The sequence below is a fragment of the Rattus norvegicus genome, chromosome 9 (genome assembly GCF_021556685.1).
Source record: "Rattus norvegicus strain SHRSP/BbbUtx chromosome 9, alternate assembly SHRSP_T2T, whole genome shotgun sequence".
In the NCBI taxonomy this organism is placed as follows: domain Eukaryota; kingdom Metazoa; phylum Chordata; class Mammalia; order Rodentia; family Muridae; genus Rattus; species Rattus norvegicus.
Window position 1 is genome coordinate 90,791,820 of NC_141542.1, and position 23,066 is coordinate 90,814,885.

Here is a 23,066-nt window from a genome sequence, read left to right on the forward strand (position 1 = left end):
CACCAGACCTCCAACTAATTTTTCACTGATAGTAAACCCATCACCCAATCCTCTTCCCTGTCTCCTGCTGCTGTAAGAAATGGGTCCTAAAGGAGAAGCACAGGTCAGGAGGGAGAAACTCGGGCCAGTGGACAGGGAAGGACAACCAACGGGGCACAAAAGGCTAATGGCAGAGGAACTACAGCCACACTTTTTGGTGACTCAGTTTCTCCAACCGTAAAGCAACATGATCTTCTGGCCTGCGGGATTATAGGGTTAAAATCTGACAGCACACGTACTCTCTGAAGCTTAGGCCTGCTACAGGGCACAACTGTTCAGTTCTGCTGAAAAACACCCATGCAGGAAGGTGTGGGGAAGAGATGAGAAGAGCCATCCATTTGGAAGGTTCTGGGGTTAGAGACAGAGAACTCTGTCCCAGATGAACTAAACGAAGAGGACAGTGGGAGTAGGGGGGGAGGTGCATACCACCACCACCCCAAAGATAAAGCTGACCCAGGCAGATACCCCGTATTCCTACAGCAAGTCACAGGGTCTTCCCAACCAGGAGTTTACAGTCAGCAAAACGTTACCTCTTCCAGGGAGTGCTCATGGCGCATTCAAGATCTCATGGAAGGGGCAGACCCCTCCCAGACCTGACATTCCATCAAAGGCCCCTTCTCCTCCCAACCAGGCCCTGCTAGTCCCTCAGTACCTGTTTTTATTTGTTTTGTTTTGGGCACTTAGCAGAGCACTCACAATCTATAATTCACTTAACACTCACATGGCTTTGAGAGCTGAGCTTCTTATCCCCATATGCTTGGGATGAAGCAGCTTGTTAAGAGCCTGGACAGGCCTAGGATCACTCAGCTAACAAAACAGCTCAAGAGGGGTGGGGGGTGTTAGGCATGCAGGCAGTGCCTAACTTCCCTGCTGAAGGCCCCACGGCCATCTTACCTGGGCTCTTGCCAGAGGTCAAGTTTATACAGCAAGGGCGGGTGAAAGGCATGAAGGGGGCAGGGCAGCCTCGAGCCTGAACAGACTTGGAGTTAGAGCAAGCAGGGAGAGTTCTAGTAGGTCTCGAACCTGCCTGCAAGGGAACTGAACCACCTGCCAGCAGTTTCCTTCCTGACTCATGACACCACCGCCCCACCTCCCTACACCCCATTACTCCACAAAGTGGATCCACCACACCCTCTGCCCAGGCGGAAAATATGTTTGAGCAATCAGGGCCCAGCAATCGTTCCTGTCTTCTTGCCTCAGTTTCCCTCTCCTGCACGACCCGCTTGGAAATACTGGAGAAACTAAGCACCCAAATGGGCAACTGGCCCATGAAGAATGGATAGCACCCTGTCAGACGACTCCACGGCCCCGCCCCCACTCTCTGTCAAGCGCGGACCAGGCTACCCCCAGGTTGGCTGAATCAGCCCGTGCATGGTGGGACCAAGACCCCCAGCGCCTCCGCGGCCTTGGCCTTCACCTTGACCCTCGCTCGGCGCTTTGCATAAACAAAGAGCAGCTATCCCGTTCCGCCCCAGCCCACCCCTACCTCAGCCCGCTGCCCCTTACCTTGGCCTGGCATTTCCGATGACAGGAGAAGCTGCAGACTGTGGGAGCGAGACAGAAAGAAAGTTTTTAGCCGCGAGGTATGAAATGGAAACTCAGGCGCAATCTCCTCCCACCCCGGCCCTCCACGCCCGCCAGGGGGAGGGGGGACAAGGAGAAGGGAGGGGAGACTGTGGGGAGAAAGAACGGGGAGCCCGGGTGCGTACCCCGAGGGCGGCTGCTGGAGCCCCGCCAGGCTGAGGTGGTGGGGACCCAGGCCCAGTGCCAGCGGCACAGAGGAGCGAGGGGCCTCTCCCCTCACACCCGACAGACAGCGGGCGGGCCTGTCACACGTGCACTCCCCTAGGCCAGAGGCCCGGGCACACCCGCGGGCACACACAGAATTTGGGACCTCCCCTCTCGCCTCCCCTCTCCACACACACACCATGCTGGGAGCTTCACACACACTCATGCTGCAGAGACCCTGGGATCTGTGGCACAGGACATGTGTGCCCATACACAAAGCTCCTTCCTGCATGTTAGTACACACACACACACACACACACACACACACACACACACTCAGACAACTTGCTCTCCCTCCCACCACAGAAGCTGGAATCAAATTTCCTATCAGGTTCCAGAAGCCAGGAATGTCCCCTGTTCTGCTGCCCCACCCCCCAGGGCACTTGGCACTTGTGGGAGGCTCCAGGAGCCCTTCCCGAGGTAGCTGAGGGCCTCTGAGTTGATTTGGGTCTCCTGGTCTCTAGGTTGGCTGGGACAGGAGAACCTGGCCAGTGGTTACAGAAACAGAGCAGACAAGAGAACACCCTAAATCAATCTCCTATGGTCCTGTTCTATCTGTCCTACCTCACCCCTACCAGCTTCAGCCGCCAGCTCTTAGTAGAGGGTCTCGGGTAGAGGCTTAGAGGCCCCTCTACTGTCATGGAGGCTCTGGAGCTACCCACATCCAGCCAGGCCAGCAAGGTAGAGACTGGATGTCACCTTGGTCATTGGCACCCTGTCCTGGCCCAGCTCAGGCCTGTGACTCAACACGGGCTGAGCAAAGCTGTGCCAACCCTGGCAGCCCACAAAGCAGTTCAGGGTCATCACCTGTAGGCACATATGCCCTACTGTGCTGTCCATATCCCGCTAACATTTGCCTTTTCCAGATTCCCTGAGCTTGGCTCCCCACCCTAGGTGGCAGCTTCCTCCCTTCGACAGCACCCTCCCCATATAACCCTCATGCCTTCTTTGGGACAGGGATCTTTGGGCTGAGAAAACCTCAGTTCAACTGGCTTGAACCTGGGACACACACCCCCACCCCACCCCCACTGCTGGCCATAGACTACAGATAGACCCACTCACCACCACTGGCCCCACCCCACTGTCCTGTACCCGGTACACAGTAAGAGTTTAATAAGTGTCCAGTGCCCCAACTAGGCAACATAGCAGAACTGGCTCTGTGTGTGAGTAAGCTGGCCAAGGGCATGACTGCAGGAGAACTGACCCGGCCTCCTGCCAATCAGCATTGGATGGGCTAGGCTGAGCAGTGCTGGAGAGCTTGCCCCGGTGGTGTGGATACTGGGAGAGCAAGCAGGGTGACCAGCTCAGCTGTCACCTGGGGCCCAGATGCAGGACTCAACCCAAGATTACATCAATTGTGAACTGTTGGATCAGGTGAACAGGAGCCGTCCTGCTAATCCAAAGTATCAGGATCTCCATGACACAGGGCAACAACAGGACAACCAGGAGGAGTCCTGATGAGGATCCATATTGATGGTGTCACAGAAGCCAGAGATCTTGAACCAGACCAATGACTCACTGCGAGTGAGGACAGAGGGATGTACTGTGGGACACGCTGTGACATACTACAGCCTCCAGGAAGAGATGGTTTCTATGCTTTTGTTTTGTGTAGTTTTTGGTTTTTTTTTTTCCTTGTGAGGGAGAGGTTACAGGGGTAGAGGGCAGATATGAGGGGATGGAGATGAGCGGGACTCCAGTGTGTGGTGTGAAGTTCTAAAAGAATCAATAAAAAGTTGGAAAAAAAGTGTCTACTGAATTAGAGCTACTGAAAATCTCCCCATAGCTCTGTGCGCCCTGCCCCCATCACTTAATCATCTCCCACACAGTCTTTCCCTGCACTGTGAGGCCCTCCCTCATCTCACATTGAACCAAGAGCATCTTGAGTCCTCTGGGCTTCTCAACTCCCAATCTGGGCACTAGGGGACTAGGGCTCTATCTTCCTCCAGTGTCTACATTTCTGACATTCTCAGGATGCAACAAGTTCTCTCCTCCCTTGGGGCCTTGGCACATGCTGTTCTGACAGCCTGGAACTCACTCCCTCAACCTCAGTCCTTAGTGAGTCCAATCCTTCTTAGCTGGTGGAATCCACTCAAGGCCGTCTCCTCGTAAAGGGCTTTCCGGACTGTGCATGTAGCAGTGGGCTTCCTTCAGTCTTTCCGGTTCCCCTGTTGTCTCCTTGTCTGACCAGCCTACAATCTGAAGTCACTCTAGGTGGTTTCCAGCTGAGCTAGCTGCCTGTACTGAACTCTTGAGCTTGTAAGTCATACAAGGCCCAGGCAGACGCTCCTGCGATGCAGAACCAGGCATGTATGTGATAGAAGAGTACCCTTTTCCAGGCAGCATGGTGACTTGATGCCCTTAGCCTAGGATGATTCCAGCATTCGCTATGGTACTCACCCTTAGCAGTAACTTGCTGTAGGACCATGGGAGTCTCTCAATGCCCAGACACTCAGCAAGTGTCCTCAAGTGGAGATGTGCAGTCATCTGATTGCAAGACAGCATCCTAGAGCTCCCTGCATTAAATGCAGTAAGTTCCCTGCATGTGACTGTCCTTATCCCACCTCAGAGGCAGAAGCTCAGCACACAGAAGTCTCCAAGCATGGTTCACCACCTCAGAGCAACTGTCCCTCCATCCTCCAAGGAGCCTCCTTCACATTCTTAGCCACCTTGGTCTTCTCCGGGGACAGTGGTCCTGCTGTCTAAACTGACTCTCTCCTGGGGCCATTCAAAGTTTGGCCAGACCTTGCTGCTGGCCTCTTCAAGACCAATGAAACATTCAGAATGGTGCAGAAAGGAAGTGTGGTAACCAACTCTGAGGGGGATCCACATCCTCTGCTAACCCCACCCCCACACACTACTCCAACAGGGCTGATTTGCATAACCTTTTTATTATTATTTAATTTTTGTGTGTATCGATATCTTAGCCAAATGCATTTGTATGCATCATGTGTATCCTTGGTTGCTTTTCCAGGCAAGAAGAGGGAGTTGGATCCCTTGGAACTGGAGTTAGAAATGATCGGGAGCTCCTGTGTGGGTGTTAAGAATTGCTAGGTCCTCTGGAAAAGCAACCAGGGCTGAGCCACTCACTTCTCCAGCCCTGGCTTGAGTAAGCTTGACTATTCACACATGCACGCACACATGCACGCATGCACGCACCATCAACACCACACCACCCCGGCCATCGGTCCCAGCTGCTCATCAAGCTTGAATTTTAAAGCTTAGTCATCAGCACATGGTGCTATTAGGGAAAGGGTGAAGCACTAAGAGTTGGGCTTTGAGTTGGTTAATTTTCATTAACAACTTGATTTGGTTGGGAAGCACCAGAGGCCATGCAGGCACACCTCTGGGTCTGGCTATTCTTCCAGAGAGGGAGGGGAAATGTGGGTACCCCATCTCATGGAGAAGAGATGGAATACAAGGGAGAAAAGAGAACAAGCAGACACCACAGGCCGGCGTCCCCACCACTACCACTTCCTGGCTAGCGTGAATAGAGCTGCTCTGACCAGCCATGCCTCCCCACCCCCAGTCCACACCAACACAGTGGACTAACACCTCTGAAACCATGAGCAAAACGAGCGTTTGCTCTTGCTGCCTATTGCTCAGACACAAGAACAGAAGCTCAAGAAACCAAGCCTGTGGAAGTTAGGCCCCTGAGTGCAATACAGAGACGATGCCCCTTCCTGACTCGCTCTTTGCCTCATGGCTGCAGCGTAGGCAAAGGCACACAGGTTTCACCACATTCCTATCTAGAACCAACTCCTTTCCATAGCCTGGTCAAGCTTCTACCCCAGTCAGTATCCCCAAAGGATCTGTTCCTGCCATACCAACCTTCCCATATGAACCTCTTGAGTCTGCAAGGAACAGGTCTGGAATGGTGAACTCATGTATCTGCTTCAAGGCCCAGTTCAAAATGCCCCTCTAGATAATTATCCACTCATAGATGGTCCCCCCCCTTCCTGTACAGAGTCACTACACACATACATAGAGACACACGTGCGTGCATGCGACACAGACACACACACTCTGCTTCCCTGCAGCAGAGGGGGTTCTGCTCAATTGGAGCCTTATGTATACCACTACCAGCACCATAAGAACATAGCAATACCCAGGCACAAAAACCATCTCAAACTAAGAAACTGTTTCTGGAACTTTCTCCCATGTTTTTGAACCAAAGCTGGCCTCAGGGAACTAAAACGCCAGTAAGCATTCAGAGGACAGGTCAGACTCCTGTATGTTCAAACTACTGTGGTCAACGGGATCTCCATCACTTGGCTCTAATTATTACAAGGGACACCTGGGGTCCTGTCCTAACCACTTTCATTTTGCTGTGTGACCACTGGGCAAGTCACTATCTCTCTGGTCTCAGACTCTTATTCTCACAGGTAGCTTGCAAGATCCTTAGGCCTGCACCCTTATAATTAGTTGGCTCAATTTTTTTGTTTTGTTTTGTTTGGACTTTATCGTATACCCATGGCTGTCCTGGAACCCGCTCTATAGATCAGGCTGGCCTCGAACTCTGCCTCTCCAGTGCTGAATAAAGGCACGAGTATGCCACCATTGCCCATGAGGCTCAATGTTTACAATGTTTCCTTAGAACCTCAGATACTACAGCTGTCACCAGAGCTCAGTGGCCAGAGTCCCCACTCCCACCTCCCCACCCCCACACCCACACCCAGGGTGAGCCACTCATCCACTTGCCTTACTCCTGGCCTTAGGAGGCCAGATCAGATGGGCCTCAGTCCCAGCTCCGGCAGCCTGCTTCACCCATGCTGGTCTGTCCCCGCACTGTGGTCTCAATGTGTCCCTGCTAGATTCCTGTGCTGGAACCCAAGTCTACAGAGACAGTGCTAGGAGCCCCCATGCCTTCCACCCTCCTGCCACACAGTGCTGCCCCCTGCTGACCTCTAGGGCATGCAGCAACTGGGAACCCTAGTGGAAGCAAAGTAGACCCTTCCCTGGGTATCAGGACTAGAGCCTTGGTCTTGGACCTGTGGCTTAGAACTTTAGTAACAAGTGTCTGTTGTTTGCAAATGACAGTCCGAGTAATACGGTACAGTAGCACAGACAGGCAGACACCCCACATCAGTTACTACCAGTCCTCTCCCTCCAAGAAGGGGAGCTCTCATTCTAGCCTGAGACAGGTAGCCTGGGGGTTGGCAGTAACGCAGCCTCCTGGGATACAATTCTCTAATTTCCTTTTAGGCCCTAGGATGTAAAAGTCAGAGCAGAGAAAAACCTGCCCTGTCTCCAGTCTCCAGATTCCCTCAGACTCCTGAGAAAGGTAGACACCTGATCAACTGTGGCCTCCCAGGTCCTTGGAGGGCACCAAAGCCATAGATCTATCCACAATGCCTTCCTGTGCCAGATCCCTGAGGTGAGACACTGGAGACTGCCCGTTGGCCTAACTAGCATGGCCAGCAAGGTCCTGAAGGAGCAAGCCCCTTTAGGAAGAACATTTGATCACGTCATTGTGGGGAACTGCACCCCAACCCCTCCTGTGGCCTGCTCTGTCTCAGCTGGGCTGTGGGGCTCTGGGCTGGGGTGGGAACACAGGAAACCACATTGTTGGGATCTAAATGGCCTTTTCCTCTAGAACTTGGGTCGGAAAAAGCACACACAGCCGCAGTGTGCACCTGACCTGGCCATAACCATGCCAGGCCTTGGCTCTTCCCCAGGCACCGGGTCACCCATCTGTTCACTGAGCCTCCGGTGTGCCCCGCCTGTGGCTCGGTCCTGGAGGTATGCAAAGGCCACAGTGCACAGATGTTTGGTCAAACACTATTCTAAGTGTTTCTGTAAGGTATTTTTGAACTGAGATTGACATTTAAATTAGTAATGGGCTCTGTAGTGGTTTGAGTATGTTTGCCCCACCCCCATAGACTCATGTGTTTGAGTGCTTGACCAACAGGGAGTAAGACATTTTAGGAGGTGTGGTCCTGTTGGAGGAAGCACATTACTATGGGGGTGGACTTTGAGGTCTCCTATATATGCCCAAGTTCTACCCAGTGGAATTCATTGTCCTCTGGCTGCCTTTGGATCAAGATATAGAGCTCTCAGCTCCTTCTCCAGCACCATGTCTGCCTACACACTGCCATGTTAATAATGGACTGAACATCTGAAACTGTAAGCCAACCCTAACTAAATGTTTGCCTTTATAAAAGTTGGCTTGGGGATTGGGGATTTAGCTCAGTAGTAGAGCGCTTGCCTAGGAAGCGCAAGGCCCTGGGTTCGGTCCCCAGCTCTGAAAAAAAAGAACCAAAAAAAATAAATAAATAAAAGTTGGCTTGGTCATGGTGTCTCTTCACAACAATGAAACCCTAACTAAAACAGTCTCCAAGCAGAGCATGGTACCCTCTGAAGTGTGGGTAAGCCCTGTCTGGTCAGTTGAGCACTAAAGAGGAAATGACTGGGCTCCCTTAGGGCCGGAAAATCTCAGGCAGAGCACCCTGTGCTTGAACTTGACCTGCAACACTTGTCTCCAAGTCTCCTGCCAAATGGCTCTCAGCAAAACTTGCTAAACCCCCATTATCACCTGATCAGGTTCCCAAAAGTCAATTGCTGTGTATCCATTTACCTACCTACTTATTCACCCATCTATGCATCCTTCCAGCCAGTCAGCCAGCCAGCCACCCATCCTTAAATTCAATACATACCTACAGTCCACCCTTCCATCCATCAACTCACTCATCATTCCATCCATCCATCTATCCATCCATCCGTCCATCCATCCTTCCTTCCTTCCTTCCTTCTGTCCACCCAGAGATCCAGCCTTCCTTCTATCTCTAGTCTGTCTTTTATGTTTCAGGATGTCACTGAAGGTTCCATGATTCTCTCCTGCCTACTTCAGCTGCAGGAATGCCAAGTGCAGGGTGGGGAGGAGGACAACAACGGTAGAGCTGGAGGACATCAGTGGAGCTGGAGGACATCAGTGGAGCTGGAGGACATCAGTGGAGCTGGAGGACATCAGTGGAGAGCTGGAGGACTAGGCAAAGGGTAAGCAAGTGACAGCCCCTCTCCTCAGAACCAGGGCTTCCTCCCGGCTGTAGAGAGGCCCTGTGGAGACTGGGTTCCAGATGCTGACAGTCCATGCCCCAGCCACCCAAGACTCAAAGACCCAGAAAACACAGGTTACCCTCTAATAACAAAGAATAAAAGTGCACCATGTATGGGGAGTGGAGCAAGCCGGGAGTGAATGCACCTGGAGTGAATGTGCACTGCTGAGGGCTACAGTCATGTCAAGGGCACCAATGCCTCAGACCCCTAGGAAACTGACAAAGCCCCTCCTACCCCCACTCAGAGGGGTGGCAAAGCTTTCCTCTAGTCTGAGTGAGAATGTTGACAGTGGGCAGAAAATATACACTGTGGCTTTCTCTCCCAACCTCCAAGAAGTTTACAGCCTGAAGACTGCCCCACTACAAGAGAGGCTCCTACAGAGACCGCTAAACTTGCCTCCTCCTTCAGATGTACAAACTAACCCCACACACCATTCAGCTGTCTAATAAACACACTAAACTGCTCGACTGTGGAAGTTTCTCCATCAGAGAACCTAGTCCACCCTGTCCCAACTACTCTGTCTCTCTGTGTATATGTTCCTGTCTCTTCTTCATTCCCTCGCTGGCCCAGTCAAGTCCCAGAAGCCATACAAGGACTTGGTAACCATGGCCCCTCTGCTAGGAAACAGGTTGTACATGCATATCTGGTGGTCCTGGCTGGGTAGATCAATGGATGGATGAATGCATGGATGCATGGATGCATGGATGACGGATGGATGGATGGACGGACAGATGGACGGATGGGTGGATGGACCAACAGGATAAAGTTAATGAGTCTATGAGTAAAATGAATTGTGGATGGATGGATGGATGGATGATGGATGGATGGATGGATAGATGAGTGGATGATGGATGGACAGATGGACAGAATGTGTGGCTGGATGGACAGACAATAGAACAGATGGACAGATGGAGAAGACGGATGGAGAGCAGTGTGGATAGGCAAATAAGATGGTCTGCTCACCTCATGCCACCACATTCTCTCAGTTCCACAGCAGACTTGGTCCAGTCCTCCCCCTCCCACCGCCAGCCCAGCCCAGGCGAACATAGCCCTCCTGCTGAGGTTCCCAGTTACTCAGCCCAGAGCCACCCTCCCACCTCCTCGCTGGTCTCCCTAGGTCTTCTGAGGCCCAGTTCTGACACCTAGTGGAGTGTCTTGCCTGGAGGTCTGACTTTCCTCAGCCTCAAGATTCAGGGTGAAACTGGGGGCACCCATGCACGTGGGAGTCAGGTGCCCTGTCAGCCAGGACGATTGGATCAAGGCATCAGGGATGCTAGACACTGATATTTAAAAACCAAAAGAAGGGTTGGGGATTTAGCTCAGTGGTAGAGCGCTTGCCTAGGAAGCGCAAGGCCCTGGGTTCGGTCCCCAGCTCGGGGGGGGGGGGGGGGAGAAACTAACCAGAGATGTGCCCACTATCACACTCCAAATCCTAGGATTCCCTCTCTTCCTGTTCCTACTTCTGCCTCTCAGGTGAGGGGAAGCCTCCAGGAGGAAGAAAGTGGAGAGCAAGGGGAGACAGACATGAATTCATGTGACTTGAAGGTACAGGACAGGATGGAGGCGGTTACATGATCAAAATGCAAAGTCTAAACTCTCTCCCCCAGATCCCTTGTGAAGTCCCTGCTGAATCTCTTGGGAGAAAGGTGACTCCATGTGGCTGATTTGGGTATTGCAAGCATTTTTGTTGCCTAGATTGAGGCTGAGTATGGACTGCAATGCTTTTGACCATTCAGGCCTTTCCTGGAGGATGGATGGATGGATGGATGGATGGATGGATGGATGGATGGATGGATGGATGGATGGATGGATGGATGGATGGTAGATAGATTATAGATAGATCGATAGATCGATAGATAGATGGATGGATGGATGGATAGATAGATAGACAGACAGACAGACACACACACACACACACACACACACCCCTAGCTCTCTAGTCAAACAGTCCTACCTCCATACTCAATTGCTTTCTCTTGACCCCTACCGAGTTCAGATCCTGAAAGCCCACCCTGGCCCTACCAGCCAACATGAGATACAATCACCACCAACCTGTTTCCTCATCTATAAAGCAGGTATAAGGCCAGCCTCTTGCAGATGCTATAAACACATGGTGCTTGGTCCTCAGTAAGTACCTTAGTGATTATTCTGGGCTCTAGCATACCCTGCCTGGCCCCTCTGGGCTTTGACATGCAGGGAGAAGCACAGGCTGATAGGTTGAGCAGGAAAGAGCTCAGGACAAGGGGTGAGCTTGGCAGGCCCGTATGTAAGCACTGTCTCAAAGGTAGTGAGGACTCCAAAGGCTTTAACCAGGGCGTTGGTATAACTAGATGCACACGCTTCAGACCCAGGAAAGTTACTAGAGACTGGATTGGAGAGTTCAGAGACTCAGCCACACGGTAGACTCAGCCACACGGTAGACTCAGCCCTGTCGGTAGACAGGATATAGGGCTGAGAGAACATCATCTGTGCAAGTAACCAGGGGTGGGGGTTGGGGGTGGAGGAAGCAATGGCGTTAGTCACTGGTGTTGACTGCCCTTCAGGATCCGTGACAAGACAGTCCTCTCTGGGACACAGAGACCCTTCAAAAAGCACATGACAACAGTGAGTGGGCAAGCCCAGTTAGCCCACAGTGATTTGGGACTATTTAAAGTCAACCCAAACCACGAGAAGGGGAAGACAGTGGCTTGGCTTCTTTGCAGTAGGGGGGAAGGGGGCGTGGCAGGCACATGTCAGTCATGTGCCTTCCATGCACCACCCACGCCCTTTCCATACTCTGACTACACATTTCCCATGCACTAGCCCCATGCCTTCCACACAGCAAACATGAACCTTCTGGTACCTTCCACATTCCCACTATGTGCCTTCCGCATGCTAGCCACAACCCTGCCACATGCCAGCCATGCACCTTCACATACCAACCACACCTGTCAGTGCCAACTACATACTCTCTATGCACCAACCGCATGCCTTCAACACACTTTCCACATGCCAGCCACGCCCCTTCCACACCTTCCAGGTCTAACTACACACCTTTCCCACGCCATCATACCTTTCTTGGAGCAGGGCGGGGAGGTGGGCATGTTGGCTGGTTGGTTGGTTGATTGGTTGGTTGGTGTTTCAAGACAGGATTTCTCTGGCTATCTTGGCACTCACTCTACAGACCAGGCTATCCTTGAACTCAGGGATCTGCCTGCCTCTGCCTCCTGAGTCCTGGGATAAAGGCGTATGCACCACCACCCAATACTGTCATATCTTTCAAACACACAATCTCCATGGCATCTCTGTGACCCTCACCACCTGCCACAAACCCTTTACAGGACTCCCATCCCAACCACTGCCATCCACACACTGCCACATCCTACACACACACCTTCCTATGCTACCTGCTTACCATCCACATGTTAGACCTGGACTTCATACAGTCTCTACCATTAGTCACCAGGCCATCCACCACCTGCCATGTCATCACACACTTCGCGTGCTTGTCACGTAGGTATGTGTTCAGTGTCCTCCAACAGATAAGAGAGGGGCCCACGTGCTCAGCAGAGACCCCACACGCCCCAGACCAGACCAGTCCAACAACAACAACAACACACCCTGGGTCCCGTCAAGCACGCACCTTTGCAAATACAGCCTTCCCGAGTGATGGCCTGCCGGCAGACACCACAGGGCTTCACCTTCTTGAAGGCCTTCACCTTGAAGTGGTGGGTCTTGGGGGCCTCCAGGTCTTCTGGCTGTGAGAAGAAAGGCCCAGGGTTAATCAAGTGAATGCTGGGGTCCTAGAAAGGAGGCAAGGGCAGAGGAGGAAAAACTGGCAGGACAGAGAGAAAAATCAAGTACCCCAGTAGGAAGGAATGCCAAAGGACCTAGAATAGTGTAGGGTGACAGTTCACTCATCCCAGGCTCCCAGACTAGGAGTATCAGTGGACGGGACCCAGGCAATGACTGCAGACTCTAACACCCAGAGGTCGCCCTCCAAGGCTTCCATTCATGTTTCTCTTCACACTCACTTTAGTGTTAGGATATGAATTAAAATGCACTTAAGTGACCAAGTTTAAATGTGCGGCTTTACTGGGCAGAGCTAACGCTGAGTGGCCTGGCGCTTGCAGATCTAGTGTAAGGTCCTGGATCTTCTTCTCTGCCATGACAAAACATATATACCCCAAAGAATGTTACTTGCTACACCTTACCCAGTGCACCTCACGTAGCCAAGTTCCAAAGGCTACTGCCTGACACCAACCCCAGGCCCTCGACACTTTCCACATACCGACCCCACAGCCCACATGTACCTTCTACACACCAACCATACATGGTCCTGAACTGCTGGGACTTCCCTCGGCAGCAAACTGCTTCACTGGATTGCACACTCGGTACAGACGGAATTGTAAGTATGTAATCTAGTGTGCGGGGTCTCTCGTGAAACATGTGCATGTTCTGATGGGATGCAGCCATTGCTTCTACTTCACAGCTGTGTAGTATTCCACGTGTGAGTGCAGTACGTGTATTTATCTATTCCCCTGTAGACGGTTCCTCATCTCTCTAGCCCACATCCCAGCATGCCATATCCCTGTGTTCAGACTTACCATTCACCCTAGTCCAGGGGGCCCTTCTGACTTTATTTTATTTCCTTTTCTTTACATTATAAAAAATATTCAGAGCCTTGAGTATGCTAACTGTATGCTCTGCTGCCTACCCTTATGAAAATAGAGTATGTTACATTTCCTGTTTGTTTGATTTCTTTGAGCCAAGATCTCATGCGGCCCTGGAACACAGGATTCTTCTGTCTTCACCCTACACGCCCCCAGGTGCTGGGATCACAGCGTATGCCACAATCCATGAACTACATTCCTATTTGAGACTGTACCCCCAGTTGTGTGAGGAAAGCAACAGATTGGAAGTTAGAGTGTTCTCCTATCTGACCTGCCAGATATACCTACACCAGCAGATCTTATATGCATACACACATGCATGTGCACATGCACACGCATACACACACACACACACACACACACACACACACACACACACACACCACTTTCCCCTCCAGACAGCACTACAAACACATAGCTCTGACAGTCAGTTCTTTGTAAGCACACAAGAGAACACACTGCTGACCAGTGGTTCTCAATCTGGGAATTGAGACCCCCCTTGGGGGCGGTCAAACGACCTTTTCACAGGGGTCACCTAAGAACATCAGAAAATGCAGATATTTACATTATTATCCATAACTGTAACAAATCACAGTGATGGAGTAGCAACAAAAATAATTTTATGGTTGGGGGTCAGGTCGCATCACTAGGAAGGTTGAGAGCCACTGCTCTAGACTGAAAAGCCCTGCACAGAAACAGCCCACTCTGTAGCTCATCTCCCGCTCTGGGGCCTCCTGGAAGAAGTGCTCCCTGTCACACTTCCCCTGTCTACATTGGTCCCTCCTCTACAGGAACTCTCCACGGAACAGACAGAGCTGGTGGCCATTCTGGGCACACGCTGAGACCAGGCCACCGGACCTTGCAGTGTGCAGAGGAATCCTGCTCATTAAAATCTCATCACACACCTTGTCCCTGAGCCTCCCAGCTCTGAGCCAAGACCAGAGGAAACAACTTGGTTTGGAGGAGGAAGAGTGGCCCACACACTAAGCAAACATGGGACTCGTATCTGACAACACTGAGGAGGTTCTGGGTGCCACCAAAACATGGAGAAATGCGGTCAATAAGAGACTGGGTCAGGGGCAGCAAGCCAGAGAGACGGGAAGAAATAGACAGAGGGAGGAGGAGGCAGCCGTCTGAGAATGAGACGAGTCACAGAGAAGCAGACAGAGCAGACCAAGATAAGGGCTGAGAAGGAGAAAGGCACAGGCCACAAGTACACAGAGAGCAAGCCTGAATAGAGGCACACAGCTAAGAGGGAAGCGGGAAACAAAGAGGGACAGACAGAAGGACCCAGGAGCTCCCAAAGGCCACAGGAGGGAAGAGCTGAGGCTCAGGACACAATGGTATCGGTGGCTTCAAAGAGCTCATTGTGAGGAAATAACGAACGAAAAAATTGAAAGGTGGATAAAAACAGAATAGAGTCTCAAAACTCCTCCCCACATTGTACCTTTGAGTCACAAAGGATGAAACAGGAGGCACACCTGTAATCCCAACAGCCAAGAGCCTGAGTTCAAGGTCAGCCCAAGACAGACCTGAAGCTGTCTCAGAAATAAAGTGGGAGATAGGTTTCCCTGACAGATGCCAATCAAGGGATCAAAGGAAGTCACTGTCACCCAGGACGGGATGAATGGAAGTCGCACCCCTGTGATGGCTGACCGAGAACAGAGTGTCATTCTGTGACAGTCCTGCCAAAAGCCACAACCTGAATCCAATCAAGAGGAAACATCAGGCTGACTCAAGCTGAGGCACAGTCTAGAAATGAAATGGCTCGGAGCCTTCACAAGTGACAAGGTTGCAAAAGTCAAAGGAAGACAGAGATTCCCAGACAGGAGGCGACTGCAGACACGGCAGCTAAAAGCACTGGCTGATTCTGAACTAGATGTTTGTAGTGGCCGTAAGGACGTCTCAGGGACACCCGGTGAAACACCATAGTGTCTCAGAGTTAGATGGTAATGGCATCTTCATGCTGTCAACCTCTGATACCGACCTAAGTGTCCCCTGAAACAGGAGTTCCTGGGAGATCAAGGAGGTCTTCAAAATGGAGTGAGGGTCAGCAACTCACTCCCTCAAGGGAGAGAAAAAGATCTTGGTGCCATGTTTGCGACTCTTCTGAAACTTAAGATTGTTTTGAAATCAATACAGACAGGCAGACTAGGTGAAAGGCAGAAGGAAACAGATTAGTCCAGAGCAGAAGTAGAGCAAACCAAGAAGAGACTGGAGATGCCAGGAGCGCCTCCTGGTGGTCATACTGAGCACAGCACTCACTGAGCCAGTCCTGAATACCCGGCCTTCCAGCTCCAGCCAGGGGTCTGCTATCTCAGACAGCTATTGCCTGGGTTCAGTGAGGGTAGAGAGCCTCTATCCCCTTCCATTCTGCTGTCTGTCCTCCCACTTTCTCATCTCAGAATTTGGTTGTCAGATTTCCTGGTCAATTTTGTCTGACATTGCCCAGTAGGGGCCCCAGCCATGGCATGGGATGGGAGGTGAAACAGAGAGGGAACTTGCAGACCAGTTGGAGAGCTATACGAGGGAGGGATGCAGGAAATCCCAAGCCTCTTTCTTCCTCCCCACTAAAAGAAACAGAATTCGACAGTCTAGCTAACCTTCCAAAACTCCCCTCCCTATACCCCGAAGTCCAGCCTTTTCCCCAAAGCCTAAGGAAAAGTCCCTTCCCCCAGAGCACAGTGAAAGTCCTTACAGCCTAGTGGGCAGGAAGGGGGCGAGTGTTAAAAGACCAGGCTGTTAAGAGATTATCCAGGCTCCTGCCTGGGACTGTAATACTGTCTCTCTGTCCTGGAAAACCTGAGTTTATAAACTTGCCCACCATGGTTAATGGTGATTCCAGGACTCGTCAGATCCTCAGGTCCTCTAAGCAGTTCTGGGTGACTTCCCCCTCATTCAGCTCTGATAGGAGAACACTAGGCCTGGAATACAGTGGAGTCCTCAACACAATGCGAAACTTAGCGCTTAGGAGGGAGGGCTGTGTCGGCAGCTGCACGAGTAGAGACTATGAGGACATGTTAGGCCCCTAAGGACAGGCTATAAAAATCTGTGGGAAGAAAAGCTGGCTCTGTCATCTCCAATGAGAAGCAGGGACCCCGCCAGCCCCAGCTTCCCACATTAAGAAGTAGAGGATCCACTGATGCTGGAGAAAGGGTTAACACATGGATTCTAATGTCACAGAATGGTGGAGATGGTTTAGGGTGGGTTAGCCTCCAATCTCTGATACAAAGATGTCACAACCCTACAGACCAGCGTCAGAGCTTGCCACTAGAGCAGGCTGGTGTTTGAGTCTGGCTGCACCCTGCCCTCCTTGCCCATGTGGGGCTGCTCCTGAGATCCAGGAAAGCCCACAAGCCCATAAAACGTGCAGTGCCATCCAAGGGCGACGGCTTGTCAGGACAATTGCTGTTTTCCTGACGGGTGGCAAACAGCTACATGGGGCAGAGCCAGGCCCTGCCCTCCATGGATTAACAGGCAAGCCCAGAGGCAAGGAGACATGGCCACATGAAGAGAGGGGTGTCCTGGTGGCTCCAGCACCCTATACGCCAGAGTCAGAGCAAGAAGGGAAGGGATCCAGCTGGAAGCCACTCTCCCATAAGCCCCAGCAGCAGAGGACTTTCAAAGCCTAAGGCTTTGGCCCATCTCGGCCCTTCTCTCTCTCCATTCAGCCAGCCAGAGGGTGTGGCACAACTGGCTGGACCATCGAGGGCTCCAGCCAGGCCCTGGTCCTGGTCGGGAGAAGCTGCTTGCAGGCAACTCCCTGCCTCAAGGGGCAAAGAGGCAAAGAGCTGTGTGCTAAAGGGGTCCACCCATGATGAGAAAATTCCCCAGTTCTGCCCTCCTCGGGAGGCTAACCAGCTCTGGCTGACTAGAAAAAGACAGAAGTCTTCTAGCCTGAGAGCTGGGCAACCTAGGAAACGGGATAGCCAAAAACCGAGGTAAGTATCACCTTCTCTCTCCCTGCGACCTGGCCCACCAAGGTTCCCTCGCCCTTAAGCCAGGGAGCATTAGTGCCTGCGCTCAGGCCTCTTCCTCTAAACCTCACCTTCACATAGAACACAGTTGCCTCCCTCTTGGGCCCCCAGTTAAGGGCCTGCCCATGTTCTTGGTCACCCTGGTGGAAAACTCTGAGTCACTCTCAGCCCCTCCCTCCCCTCCCCTCCCCCACACTCCCAGCAGCTAGTTGCCAGGTCCTGTGACTTTTGCCTCCTAATTCTCTTCGCAGACCTGTCTGTCCCCTGCTTTCCAATTCTGCTGCCTCTGACCCTTCCCAACCTTGTCATTTCTGCCCAGGGCTGTTGTCATAGCTTCCAGGACCTCCCAACACCATGAGGAGAACAACTACAACTCTGCAGAGGCCGTGACACCCTGAAATGTTTCCCCAAGATGTCCAGGGAGCATCCGCTGCTCACAAGTAGGAGACTCATCCTCTACATCCATCCACTCTTCCTGCCCACTGCCCACTCCCAAATGTCCACCCCAAATCCACACAGGCTGTGACCCCCTCCAAGGCCCACCCATTGCAGCCCCGAACTGCCATCCCATGTCTCAATAGCCTTTTTAAAAACTAGTAAGTGGGGCTGGTGAGATGGCTCAGAGGGGAGGAGCACTGCCTTCTCTTCTGGAGGAGCCAGGTTCAATTCTCAGCACCCACGTGGGATCTGACACCCTCACACAGACACACATACAGGCCAAAAACCAATGCACATAAAATAAAGATAAATTGATTATCTTTTAAAAAAATAGCAGTACTGAGGACTTCATCTAGAATCTCATATCCTCCCTCATTCTAGGCAAGCATCCTACCACTAAGGGGCATCCCCAACCCCTTGGCATCCATTTTAAAGACAAGTTCATGGGCTGGAGTGACGGCTCAGTGGTTAAGAGCACTGACTGCTCTTCCAGAAGTCCTGAGTTCAAATCCCAGCAACCACATGGTGGCTCATAACCTCTTGTAGTGTCTGAAGACAACTACAGTGTATTTATATTATACTGAATAATCTTTGGGAAAAAAATAAAGACGAGTTCAGCTTTCTCACACAAAGGCAGAACTAGAAGAACTAGAACTAGAACTAGAAGGCCTCGGACCAGGGTCTGGTTCAACACCGATGCTTGATTCGTCGGTGTGAGCCATCCTGACCACTGTCTTATCCAGTATCTTCCTGGCAACATACTGCCATTTGGCTGGCCCAGCTAAACTGACCCTCTCACCATACACAGACTGCACAAAACAATCCAGGAACCACCTCCTCGTCTCCTCATCAGTGCCACCTTCTAGACCTCCTGCCTGGTGGCTTTAAGCTTATCAGTTGGAACTCTCATGGGGAGCCTGTCTAGACCCAGCCCAGGGCCTGCCTCCCACCCTTCCACCTCCATCTCTCCTCACCCTTGACATCTCTATCTCCATCTCCCTTCTCTCTCTCCTCCTCCCCTCTCCTCTTCTTCCCGGCCTCCTTCACCCCATCGCTCTTTCTCTCCCTTCCTTCCTCCCTCCCTGGCTCTTTCCCAGGTTGGTCCCTGGTGTGCTGCATTAAAACCCTCCGCTTCCCTAAGTGAGATCAGCTACAGAGCCAGGAGGTCATTGAGATGTAGACAACCTGAGGTCAGGTAACACAGTGAGAGGCTGGTGCAGCTCCCTCCTTGTCCCTTACAGTGACAGTGACTTCAGTGAGGCTGAGGACCTGCCCAAGTCATGTAGATGAGCTAAGATGCAACAAAAACTCTAGTCTATCAAAGGCAATGCCCCAAGTCCCCAAGCCCTGCCATTAGTGTGATCTCTGATTGGAGTGTCCCTAGAGTCCCTCAGTGACAATCCCAGGAAGGAGGACTGGCATTCTATCACGCTGGCGTGCCTGGCTCGAGGGTAATCTACTGGTCCCTTGTCTCAACCACTACCAATCTTTTTTTTTTTTAACTCCTATACTTGTGTTCTGAGAGGCCCCTTCTTCTGTCGATCTACTTTAAACTTGTATCTGCTTGGTGCTTGTGTGATGGACCTGACCAATGTAGTAGCCGAAAACCATCTGTAACTCCAGTTCTTCTGAATTCCATGGGTATGTGGCATACATGCATACACACAAACAAAAGATTTATACACGGGGTTGGGAATTTAGCTCAGTGGTAGAGTGCTTGCCTAGCAGGCGCAAGGCCCTGGGTTTGGTCCCCAGCTCCAAAAAAAAAAAAAAAAAAAAAAAATTTCTCTCCTGAACTATGTGATGACACGCACACCTGTAATGGCAGTGCAGGGAGACAGAGGCAGAAAGGGATGGCACAGCCTAGACTATACAGCATGCCCAAGGCCAGTCTGAGCTACACAGCAAGACCTGGTCTCTACAAAACATCAACTGGGCTGGGGACTTAGCTTGGTTGGTAGAGAGCTTTCTCAGCATGCCACATCCCTAGGTTTATCACTAACACCATAAAAAAACCAGGCATGGTCCTAACTACCTCTAATCCCAGCACTTCAGAGGTAGAGACAGGACAATCAGTATAAGTCAAGATCATTCTTTATACATAGTGAGTTCAAGACTGGCCACAGCTACGTAGACCACCTTCAAAAATGTATGTATGTATGCACGCATGTATTGTGTGTGTGTGTGTGTGTGTGTGTGTGTGTGTGTGTGTGTGTGTGTGTGTGGATGCATGTCTGATGTGAGAGATCTTTCCTAACCATTCCCTTCCCAGTCCTGATTTTTGGTAACACTCATACAAGTTATCAGTTGGCTATAAGTCATTGAAGCACGTAGGTCTCCCAGTGGATAGACAGGGCATGAAGGAGCTTAAATGACAAGCAGTTAACTGATTTTCTCACTATGTGATCTCCCAAGCCATCTCTAGCCTTCAAGGGTGCTAGACAAGATCTCCGTCTACCCAAAGATTCAATGGCTGCCCCAACCCATTCCCTTGTCTCAGGAACACTGAGCCCATTGGTAAGGTGGCCTTAAACACCCTTCTTTCCCTCCATGATTCCCCTTCTATAGACCAAAGATGGACGGCTTGTCCCATTCTACCTCACAGAACCAGTGAGGTTCAAAAGAAATTGTGCAAGTTGAAGCAATGTACAGAGATGGATACCACAGAGAGAGAACTGGACCATGGAGGAACACTGCTTACTGGCTTGCTCTCCATGGCTTCTTAGGTTTACATTTAAATACAACCGACCCCCATCTGCCCAAGGGTGGCACCACCTAGAGTAGGTTGAGCCTCCCACATCAATCATGAGTCTAGATGATGCCCCACAGATTTGCCTACAGGTCAGACTGATGGAGACAACTCAACTGAGCCTCCCTCTTCCCAGATGCCAAGTTGACAAAGAACCATCACAGTGACAGAAGTGAGATTTGAACCCAGACAAGTCACGCTGTATCCTCTGCAGAGGAAGACCTGCACACTGGGATCCTTTGTACCATTATATGACCCCATTTTCATTGACCCGAATGCCTTGCCATGTAGAACTTCCAGAACGAGAGCCCTAGCTGGGTAAGCAAGAGATTGGGTTCTATCCTGCTTCTCCTGCTTGGTATTGGGAGAGCCATCATTTATTGCGCTCTAGTGTGTGAGAGGCATCTTCCTAAACATATGTGGATTCCCAGTGAACATTTAATACCCGGGTGCATGGCTTAGCAACAGAACACTCATCGAGCATGCGTGAGGACCTAGGATCCATCTCTAACAGTAAGGGAGAAAACTATCAGCCCTAAAGGTAGGTAGGAAAATCCATGGCACAGAGATGTGAAGAGTTTAGCCACAGTCACACAGCTCAGGAGTGCTGGGACAGGGTTAAACCCAGGCACATGGCACTTCCTGTCAGTCCCATGAAAGAGACAATGTGTTATTTCCCTCTGACCTGTGCGCCTCATAGGTCTTTAAGGATCTTTGCAACAGTAGAGTTTGGATGCTGGTGCTGGTTAGGGCCTTGCAGCCTCACCCCACCCCCACCATCAGGCAAAGAGAAGTAGAGGGTGAAAGTTCAGAGCAGGAAGTCATTGGAGGAGATGCATGGCCAGAACCATTCAAGAAAGAGGACTCATCAGGATAACTGAAATATCCACTCAGCCCTCCAAAGGAACCCAGCTTAGAAACTGGAACCTGTCATGGTCTGCAGCTGGCCTTGGAGAACACTATCCAAGATTCTGTGAGGTCCAGAAAGCTCAAGGGACCAGTGCTCGGCAACTGAGCTCGCTCAGAGCAGGGCGAGGACTGAGCTTGGTTCCAGTCTCTGGTTCAGGCCCAAGGAGCCACTCTCCAGTCTGAGAGCCAGTGTCCTCTCTAGAAGGAAGGGCTGCAGTCTGCTGCCATGCCCCACACCAACACGTTCAATTAATAGATGTGTAATTATTTTCTAAATAAACTCCACTTAACTGTAATAGCAACTGGAAGCACTTGATGGGAAAACCAACTTATGCATAATGCACTGCTTTGCTCCTCAGCTAATAAAGCAAGGTCGACTGCGAGGGCTTGTGAGGATTCTGGGCCACAGATGTGCGACCTCAGAGATGCAACATCTGCTTATCTCCCCAAAGAGAGCATGTGAATCCACATGCCCTGGGCACAAGGTCTATTTCCTCCAGATCTTGCCTTGACTGGCATGAGCGAGACTGCACAGCTAACCAGTTCTTAGCTCCAGGAGAGATAGACAGAGTCCATATGTCAGGAGAGACACATGAGTCCTGTACCACAATGTCCTTCCCAGGGAGATCCAGCCCCATCATATCAGGGTACACAGAACCCCTTAAGCCATGGAGGAGGTGTGGAGGAAGAGAGAGGTCAACATTTTCTCAGCATCTGCAGGGTGCCTGAGTCCCCAGTCTCTTGATGGCACTGTACATGTATTTACAGATAGGGAAACTGAGGCTCAGAAGCTATCTTGACTAACACTGCCCATTAGGTAAATGATGGAGCTAGGATTTGAACCCAGAACTGCCTAATATCAAAGTCCACATTCCTGCCATCCTGCCAGGCACCTCTCAATGCAAACTGACTCCCTAGACGGTTTCTGTAACCTCTGTCCAGGGCTCCTAGAATCAATGCCACCAAGTCCTCTCCTTTCCTGCTGCCAGCCAATCCTCACCTGGTCAACGCCCACCCAGGAGCAAGAACTGCTACAGCTGCCTCAGGCAGGACGTGGCATTCCGGGATGCTCCCTCTGCCTGTGTGTGCCCTCCCCCTGGAGAAAGACACAAAGGCCAATGGTAGGGACAGGGGCTGGGACATTATAAGGGACTAGGAAGGAATAGAGGAGGAGACGAAGGTTCTGCTGGTCTTACAAAAACTTAAGAAAGGCCATCCACACATGCTTTGATCACTAACTCCTGTTCCCAGGGAAGGCATCCACACTCAAGGACTTCACTATGTGCCAGGCGCTGTCCCGGGGCATTAAGATGCTCTCTCCTAACAGGCCCTCTGAAAATTGTTTTCTCCACTGGGCGGAGATCCTTCTCTTAAAACCTCTCAGCAGAAGTACCAACTGAGCCCTCCTGATGTCATCCTTGAGAATCTAACTGTGTCCTTCCTGCAGGATACCCTATCCAC

General features: G+C 51.4%; 1 protein-coding gene across 33 annotated transcripts in view; it reads right to left on the bottom strand.

Annotated features, from left to right (window-relative positions):
- Tns1 (tensin 1) overlaps positions 1-23,066 on the bottom strand; it is a 210,925-nt gene that overhangs the window by 153,330 nt on the left and 34,529 nt on the right. For 16 of the 33 annotated variants that reach the window (NM_001191810.3, XM_087565347.1, XM_087565345.1 and 13 more), the window contains 2 exon segments: positions 1,546-1,583; positions 12,503-12,617. In NM_001191810.3, the coding sequence (NP_001178739.1) occupies positions 1,546-1,583; positions 12,503-12,617 (153 nt within the window). 33 annotated transcript variants of the gene reach the window in all.